Raw genomic sequence first — 9,643 nt, 5'->3', positions numbered from 1 at the left:
TCCCACCAACAGTGCAAGAGGGTTCCCTTTTCTCCACACTCTCTCCAGTATTTATTGTTTGTAGATTTTTTTGATGTGTCAATATATTTTTGAACATAACTTCTGAGTGGAAATGTCGTTCAGCAAAAAGAGAAATGGATTGGGTGTCAGGACCCAAAATTTTCATCCCAACTTGGCTAACAGTAAGCTCAGTGACTTCTCCTGAAGTACAGTTTCCTCATTTGTAGAATTGAAGAAATTGTATTAGAGGACCTCTACATTCCTTCCAACTCTAAAATCCAATGACTTTATGAAACAGAAATGGAACAGGAAGTCACCAGTGAAAAATATTCTACTGTAGCTGTGTGAGAACAGGAAGTATGTAAACAATCCACTGCCTTTTTTTTTAACCCAAAATGTTCCAACCTATTTCTAATTAGAGCATGTACTTCATTTCCAACTCTACCTAGCTAATCAAGATACTAGTTTAATGTGTGGTTTGCAGTCAAGACATTTTTCCACCTTAAAGGTTTCCATCCTAATCATCAGAACTGAGAAACTGGGGGCAACAAAAAGTTGCCTTTCACTGATTGGTCATTAAAACTATGACATCTTAATGCTAAGTGAAAGCACTACAATTTGCTACCATTTTACCCATATTATGAGCAGTGCAAACAATTACTTCCTCTGAGACAATTTCAAACTTTCACCTTTTGCATAAGGCTGTAAGGCCATACTCCCAGAGTGTCTATTAAATTATCTGTACTTATTTGGAGTGTGTGAATGGCAAAATACTAATTCTCCCTATGCATTGCAGAAGAGTTGCTTCAATGGGAAACCCATTTCTAGTCACAAAGTCATATTATTTATTTAGTACTGATTATCTGCACAGATTGTTGTAACAATAAATCTGGTAAAGAACCTCCCTCAGAGTCATTTTGTCTTAACTAATCAGTTTTAACCAGCTTATTTGACTTTATATTGTCATTTATTATACAATTTACATTCAAAATCTATATACTCAATGCAGGGAGAGAAGGGACCTTTCTATAATTTAAGAAAGCTGCCATTGCAAACATATTTAAATGCTTTCAACTACTAATCCACAACAGAATATCCTATGATAAACCTACAAGGTAAGAGAATTATGAATATACATTGGCAAAAGTTGCTACTCCCTGAGACATCCAGCAATAAGGAAGGATAGGAGCAAGATGGCAGTGTGCACAAAGTGATCTAGAAATAAGGAAACATATAATCTTTAAATATCTTGCCTTTAAAAGCAAAACATATTTTTAAACTAGCCATCTTCACAAACTGAGCTTTGTCAGCGTCTAAGGGAAAAGGCAAAATATTTAACTAAAGGTATAGAAAAGGTGCAAATCCTTGCACAGGAGAAGTAAATGCGTATTTTGAGTTTATCCAAATGTTAAGGCCTCTTTCTGATTCTCACAAGTGACCCTCAGACTTGAGCTGTTCAAAAATTTCCAAATGAGCCCATCTGCTCACCAAGATATTTCTATGTTAAAAACCTGCAGGAAGGCATGTGGCCCAGTTTTCACGATCCCAAATTACCTTGGTTTCAATTTAATTTTTGTAAACTGGGATTCCCTTAGGAAGAAAGTAAAATTTTCAATCTTAAAAATAAAGGGATATTAAGAAACAAAACCCTATCCCTTGCTCCATTTTCAGAGGCCATATTCCAAAATTGTAGCTTATCTATCCCAAGACATTAAGAAAACATTATGTTGCAACACTGATTTAGAAATTTGTACTTTTGTGTATGTAATACTGTAATGTAAAATTAGTACATTATAATAAATGTCCCTTTTCTTGGCATTTCCTCTGAATGAATCATTTTAGGAAGCTTTTGTCTATTATGTCACTGTATAGAACCACCTTTCAAAGATGGAGTTAAGAGAAAAATATATGACTTAGTTGTGGCCCCTACAATAACTGAGTTTTTCAGGTAATTTTTTATTAGTTGAAAATACTGGTTAATGACCACAATGACCCAATGGTGTAGAGACCACCAGAGACCACCTCCAATCATATGAAAACAGCTTCAAATTTCTTAGTGGGGAAATTTCTCCACCCTAAAAACATTCCTATCTTTTTTTTTTAGTTTATGTAAAAATTTATTTGACCAAAATGTAGAAAAGTGATACTATTACATATGATACAGTTGCAAGAATCTAAATGAAAAGTGTGGGTTTTATTCAATTACACAATTTGCTAGTGTATCTCCTGGGTAGTGTGATGCTTAATAAATAGGAGGGGCAGAGGATTTGGATAAACTAGAAGTAGGGTGATTTTTAGTCAGAATTGTAAACTTGAGTTGGCCCCCACACTGCTGGGGAATGTGGAATATTCCAGCTCTGAGATGTTAACTGAGAAAGCAGAAATCTAACAAAGTCAAACTGTGCAGCCCTGTCTACAAAATACTCCATATCCAGTTTAATCAGGAGTTTCCTGGTCTTTTATTAACTTGGTCCTGAAGAAGGAATTAAAATTCCAGATAAGTAAATCTCCAATTTGCCAGTCCCTGGAGGATAGAGGAGATGAAGTTAGGCCAATTACTTTTTCATCCTTACTTTGCTGTCAGAGAGGGCTATTCTGTCCAATATTTGTTTACAGAAAGTCTTACTCAACTATTGATGGCTAGCAGTCTTTTTGATATGGCTTCTCTGAATAGGACTGAATTCTACAACATTCATTCCTGCTGAGTGGATGGCCTCATATCAGAGCAGATAAGCATGGGTCATTATTGGAATAAGACATCTTGGAATAAGACATCAGCTCCTCAGAGAACAACTTTAGAGTGAAAGAAGCATAGAGAAGAGCATATCAAGGATCTATCTAGAAAACATTTGGGTAATTATTATGACTCTTTTCCAAGCATTCTCATGCTGACTGCTCAGAGGATGTTTGTTCTGCATGGTGGAGTGTGGAAAAGAGCCAGGATGACTAGGTTAACCTCTGTGTGGTTTATGACTTCCCATAGTAACCCCACCCCCCTTTTTTGCTCTGGATGGAAAATCCCCACCCATTTTAATGTGATGGTTCCTGGCCTCCTATAATGTGACCAACGGTGGATATTCTTCAACCTTTTAAACTGACCCATGACTAGACATCAGAATCTGTGTTTTAAAAGTGTGGGGTTGTCTATTCTCCCAGGAGCCAAATGCCCTCAGTCTTGAGAATATGCTAAATATGAAATACCCTGCCTACCTCAGGAATAAATGCAATTTAAGGATAAAAATAGAGCTGAAAAACCTGATGCTATTTGAAAAAAGGAAGGAACAGATTTAACTGGTGCTCAAAGCTTCTCTGATACAAAATATTTGGTCATGTATTCATAATTTGCTTGACATTTCCAGCAAAGCAAAGAGACAATAACAAAAGAAACTTCTTACAAGAGAAGAGGAAGACACGGAGCTCTGGAGTTTTTGTTGGAAAAAAACTCTTCTGTTTTGGTTCTATACAGTTTAGTTCATTTAGTGTCTGATCCAGTGTCTGATGTAAGCCCACGTTCTCTTCTTTGGCCTGGGCAAGTTTTTCTTCCAGCTCATCAATTGTCTTTTCCAGTTTTGCAACTGTTCTCTCTGCAAATTCGGCACGGGTCTCAGCCTCTTTCAGTTTGTCAGATAGAAGTTTAATTTCTTCTTCATGTTCATACTCCTTTTCAGATGCAGCCTCTGGCAACTTCAAGTTGTTAGTGACATTGAGTTCTTCTTCCAGGTTACCACATTTTATTTATTTATTTAAATGGTTAATGTATTTATTATCTTTATAATTTGATGAAAAGGCACTGCTTCTTACATATTTCATTGAAAAATTCTCAGTTCTTGTCACTGAAACCTGTAAGCAACTGAGCAGCTTCTGTCTGTATCTGTTTATCCTCCTCTGTGTGCGCTGGATAGTCCTTGGCGTTTGTTAGCCAGAAAGCAGCAAGCTGTTTGTTGTGTAGCTTCAAATATGTCTTTCCTAGAAGCAGCAAGTTTTTGCTGTAGAAGTTTGGATCCACTTGCTCTGCCCTGTGAAAGTAGCCTAAGGCCTCCTCATAGGTGGAACTAGGAGGAGTTTCAAACAGCATTTTAGCAATTCTTCTTTGATACCAAAGCATTTCAGCAAATGTGTAACACCAAATACCCATAAGGTGAATTGAGGTAGCATCTTTAGGGTTGAGTTCAACTGCTTTCTCAAAATGCTCCTTGATCATGTAGGCATTTGCAATTTTAGCCTTGATTCCTTCATAATCTCCAACATTGCTAATACAGATTGCATACCACTTATGAGCTGCAAAACTTGATTCATTTTTTTCTAGTGCCCTTTTTGCATACTCTAGGGCTTCATAGACCAAGAGCTTTTTCTCCTTTTCTGAGGTTCCACTGAGTTGAGCTATAACACGTGATGCCCATGCCAAACGCCAGAGTAACTCTGCATCTTCACTTTCCTTGTACTGGGATAGCAACTGGTAAAGTTTTTCTGTTTCTCCACTTTCATATAGTCTGCTTGTTCAAGGATTTCTTCAACTCTGAAGACTTTGGCTGTAGCATGAACCACAGCAGCCTGGGAAATGACTTGATAAGCTTCAAAACCCAAATAAGACAAGGCAGAGAATAAAAGACTTCTTTTGAAAGCTCCTGGGTTTCCCATCACCTCAGCGCCATGGAGTCACCAAAGAACGCACTGCTCGCAGCTTCCAGCAGCACCCGTCGGAAGCTGAGGCCCCAGGGCAGTGCTATGTCCCAAAGGAAGGAGGCGCCAGAGTCGCAAGGCTAGTGCCATGATCTGCAGCTCGCAGGCCTGACCCCTCACCCCTTTGGCTGCTAAGAAGCGGGGCGGAGTGAAAGGCGCCCCAGTCTTTCCACAGAGAGCAGTGTCTGCCGGCTTCCGGCCCTGCTCTTCTTCCTCTCCACAGCTTCAGATCACCACATTTTAGTTCAGACACCTTGGCACGCTCCTCCACCCTCTCCAGCTCACCCTCCAGGATGACCAACTTACGAGTTACCTCCTTGTATTTGTGGTCAGCCTCCTCAGCAATGTCCTTGGTCTCTTTGAGCTGCATCTCCTGAACCTCCATCTTCTCCTCATCTTCGTTGCCCAGTTTTCTATCACCTTCATTCCTCTTTTGCTCTCATTTGCAGCCTTTTCTGCCTCCTCCAGTTTGCGCAGGGCTGTGGCCAGTCGTTCCTGAGCCCTGCCCAACTCCTCTTCAATGAGCTGGATGTGTCAACTGAGAGCTGCCACATCACCTTCAGCTTTCTCTCACCACTCACGCTCGCCATCCAGCTCCCACACTGTAGGCCCTGTGCGCGGTGCTCCGCCTCGTCCACCTGCTGCTGCAGGGCCTGGTTCTTGTGTTTCACTGCCTCCAGGGAGTTGAGGCCAGCCGTGGCGTGGAGGCGCATGCAGCGGGCAGTGGGCAGTGGTGGGCGCTCGTCTCGGCTCCAGCGAGAGCTGCAGAAGCTGCGCCCCAGCCCTCAACTCTTTGCCTACACCAGGTCCTATCCTTTGACTATACGTTTCCCATATCACAAAATCACTTACTTTGAATACCACTATTCATTCAAAATGAATATTACTAATGATTACTTCAATCTTACCTGTTTGATTATGCAACTAAGCTAAATATTTTCCATCAGCAACATTGGAAATGTATAGAAGGAATTAACAGAAGCAAAATTTCTATCTAACCACATTTCTAGTAATGCAGCTGGGTTATTCAAAGGACTTTTTGTTGTTGTTGTTCCTCAGAAAAGCAATCACGTCTATGGCTTCAGAGTAAGAATGTCCAAAACCCCCCATTTTGAAGCTGATTACGCATCTCAGCGTTAACTCCAATTCCAAAAGCAAGATCCTGCACCACTTACTGTGCTTTCAAAGACTAACCATAAAATACTGGCTTCAAGATACTTATCAAATCACCTTTATATAACAGCAGACCCAATAAGTTTAGATAAGTTTAGATATCTACCTACTAGTGACAATACAAATCAGAAAAAAAATTAATCTCACCCATACCAAATTATCACTTAAAAGACAATAAAACCATAGACAAATAAATACTTTAAGAACTTTTCTGAGAAATAAAGCCTCATTATATAGTTATGTGGCTGTTCATGATACACAAGTTTTTCAAGCTGAACGATTACTATCAACAAATTAAAGCAAATTCAAGTTGGAAAGGGAGAGGAGCTTTCTAAGTGAATATATACCAACATTTTATTAATTATTTCTTGATTATCTTGTTTGGGCTCCTCCTTGTTATTTCAAGCTTAAAGGAACTCATTAAACTACTGAAAAAGGAAGGGAAGACCTAGTAATAAAGTAATTCTGAAGTGTCAACACAGATTAGAGTCCTGATCATCTAAATATATGTGAAATCCTCTCCTATTTGCCTAAAAGTCATTAATAATTTTTAAGTAGATGTTGCTTTATACACATGTACACACATGCATGCGTGCATACATCCCATTTGGTTGTTTCTTTGTATAACTTCAGATAGCAAAAGCAGTGCATTTAAGATGGAAATAGAAAAGGCAATTAACTTCCTAAGCTTTTTAGATCACTCCCAGTATGGTAACTCTCAAATTACATCAGGGTTTATGAGTCTTTAAAAAGAAATGTATAAATTTTGGTCCAAAACAAAAGCAACACCTCATTTGGTGGAAAAATAAAATTCCCACCACTAGATGACAGTTACAATGCTGGTTAATGATGAAGAACATTCTACATACCAACATGAGAGTCAAGGTTTTTCCTCTTAAAGGTATATAGTGGCAAATAATTTTTAAAATGTAAGTATAGTTAACTATCATTGAAGTATTTCAATGGGGGCAGCGGAGGAGAAACAATGAACCTACACTCTCTTCTTTATTTTTAAAAAAATTTTAAGAAACAGACACTTTCCATCTAAATTGTCAGCATAAAGGAGGTCTGAAAAACTACAAAACATTTGGAAACCAATCTGATTCATCTGGTTATGGATAGCAAATGGCTATCAGGCCTCAACAATGGAAATGGGGTAAAGTCAAATAGTAACAAAAATTATGCTTTGACCACAACTAAGGCAGTAACAAGAAAATAATTTGGGGATAAATATAAATATCACATTAAATAGATTGTGAAAGATGTAAAACTCAATTCCCTTTCCAAATAAATCTTATCTAAAAGAAGGATTATAGAAAATGGGAATGTACGATTTTTTTTAATAAAACAATTCTGCTTTAGTGCAAATGTGTAGTCAAGGAAAAAAAAGAAAGGAAGAAGGGAGGAAGGAAGAAAGAGGAGAGAAAGGAAGGGAGGGAGGGAGGGAGGGAGAAAAAAGAAAAGAAAAGAGAAGAAAAAAGAAAAAAGAAAAGAAAAGAAAAGGTTTCATGTGACTTAGCAGGAACAGTTTCCACAGCCTTTCACACTGTTGACAATTTCTTCTTGTAGTTTCATCCTTTCTTCCTCTTTGGACACATTTTCTTTCTTTGCATCCCATTTGGGATTACCATGGTTCTGCACATGGCTGCTCTGTGTATGCCACATTTCTGAATAGATACTGCCTGGGTTAGCAAGCAAACCATGGTGGGTACCACGTTCAGCCACCTTACCCTAATAAGCAAAAACAAGAGAAACGTAGAGAAAGTCATATAACTAGCATAATAATTGAAAATACATAATACTTTCTAAGCAAGAATTTTGAAAGATTTGCATTCATTAAAATACCTTTCCCAATTCTTCATTATAGTACAAATAGGAAAAACTGAGGTAGGAATGCCTTCTTTACTGTTGAGCTATCAGTCCAGTGAACAAAAAGCTATGAAATTCCATACACCATATACCATTTCACTTAAAGGAAATAAAATTTGAATGTTTCATTTCTCATTTTGAAGAGCAGAAAAGGAAGGTGAAGATTTTCTAAAGGTGGTATTTTCTGTAATCACTAAATCAAATTTACACAAAAGCACTGTTATTTATAGAGATTTAAAGGATTTTAAAAAAATATCCCAAAATCCTATGTGTACTTTAAAATAAAAAATATTTCTCCATGAAAAGTTTATTTCTTCCAGTAACTATTTTTCTTAACACTGGCTATTAAACTTAACATTGCATAGAATTGATATTGATTTCTAACTCTTATCTACAATTAATTTGTCTCCGGACAGCTACTGCTAAACATGTTGGGAGACAAAAGTAATTTTTTCACTTTTACTGGTACTCCTGGTGAGAGGACCTTTACAAATATACCCTTAAGCAAAATAACTGAAATTTGTGTGTGCCCACTTCTGAGTGGTTAAATTTAAGGCTTCTCCTTGATTGCTGGCTGGACAGTCTAGGAACTATTTCGCTCAGTTATATGAACTCTGGATCCTGAATGTAGTCCTCAACTTTGGTATCTGTGGACCACTTCACTGGCACAGAAGTCCCCATGGTTATGTATTTTATATTTTTTTATTTACCACTGTAAAAAAAATAAAAATCTCACTGCACAGACATAAAAAACACATTTATGGTTACCAAAGGGAATGGGGAGGAGGGAAGAACAAATTAGGAGTATGGGATTAATAGATACAAACTACTATATATAAAATGGATAAACAAAAAGGATTTACTGTATAGCACAGGGAACTGTATTCAACCTTCTGTAATAACCTATAATTGAATATAATCTGAAAAAAAAAGCTGAGTCACTGACACAATATTGTACATTAACTACACTTCAATTAAAAAAAATCCTCAATGAAAACTGCATCAAAAAGTATTAGAAATAATGGAATTATTTTTGCAGAAAACCAATGAAATAAATCACAAAAATTTATCCTGCTATAAAAATGTATATTATGTTTTAAATTTTTATTTGTATTAAAGCATAAATGTACACAGCTTAAAAAGTCAGCTAATAATTACAAGTTTATAACAGAAAGTACAGTCTTTTGTCTCCTCCTTCTCCACCCTTGAATATCTCATCTCCAAATCTGTACCTATTTCTTCTGGCATTTACACACATATACATATTAATGAGATTCAGCACTTTTAACTATGCCTCACTCTTCACTCTCCTAATGCCTCACTCTTCACTCTCACTCTTCACTCTCAATGCCTCACTCTTCACTCTCCTAATAACATTGGTTATATCATAAATGTTATTTAATACACAGTATGTACTTTATTATGACTATGTATTATCTGTTGAGCCAAGTGAAGTACTAGGATTTTATATATATTTTCTCATAATATTTTATTCTTCCTGGACATAGTAACTGCCTTGTTTATTCATTTGCTTAGTTTTCTATGTCACTATTGGTAATTCTCTCTAAACTTTAAGCCTGTCTGAACAGTATTTTTCTCATAATCAACTATATTAGGTAATCTATTATTCAGTCCCCACCCTGCCCAGAGATATTTCTCTCACAGCTTTTAAGTTCTTTTCTTTATGCTCAATTCTGAAATTTTATGATAATTTGACTTTTATTTTTCTTTCCTCCATTTATTGTGGTGGGTTCTTGGTAGGCCCTTTCAATCTGGAAACTCATGCTCTGCAGTTCTGAACATTTTGGGGGTATTATTCTTTACTTATTTCCTTCCCTTTTTCCTATTCCCTCTTTCTAGAACAACCATTAGTCAAATGTTGGACCTCTTAGACTAATTCTCTTGTTTTCTTATCTTTCCT

At 37.0% G+C, this 9,643-nt stretch overlaps 2 protein-coding genes and 1 pseudogene across 2 annotated transcripts in view; all 3 read right to left on the bottom strand.

Moving 5' to 3' along the window:
• Positions 1–858: 858 nt before the first annotated feature.
• LOC115847421 (tropomyosin alpha-4 chain-like) lies at positions 859–5,792 on the bottom strand (annotated as a pseudogene).
• Positions 3,677–4,918, bottom strand: LOC138842508 (regulator of microtubule dynamics protein 1-like). The gene is given in 2 exon segments (XM_070044686.1): positions 3,677–4,488; positions 4,491–4,918. Coding segments are annotated over 2 exon segments (816 nt in total). The 5' UTR covers positions 4,639–4,918; the 3' UTR covers positions 3,677–3,820.
• Positions 5,793–5,978: 186 nt separating the features above from the next.
• Positions 5,979–9,643, bottom strand: part of ABCB7 (ATP binding cassette subfamily B member 7) — a 135,946-nt gene continuing 132,281 nt past the window's right edge. The window contains exon 16 of the mRNA XM_030847195.3: positions 5,979–7,584. Within this exon, the coding sequence (XP_030703055.1) occupies positions 7,369–7,584 (216 nt within the window). The 3' untranslated portion in view covers positions 5,979–7,368. The remainder of the gene's footprint in view (positions 7,585–9,643) is intronic.

Source organism: Globicephala melas, chromosome X (assembly GCF_963455315.2).
Source record: "Globicephala melas chromosome X, mGloMel1.2, whole genome shotgun sequence".
Lineage (NCBI taxonomy): Eukaryota > Metazoa > Chordata > Mammalia > Artiodactyla > Delphinidae > Globicephala > Globicephala melas.
Note: the sequence above shows the minus strand (reverse complement) of the source record. Positions and strands in the feature narration are given on the sequence as shown.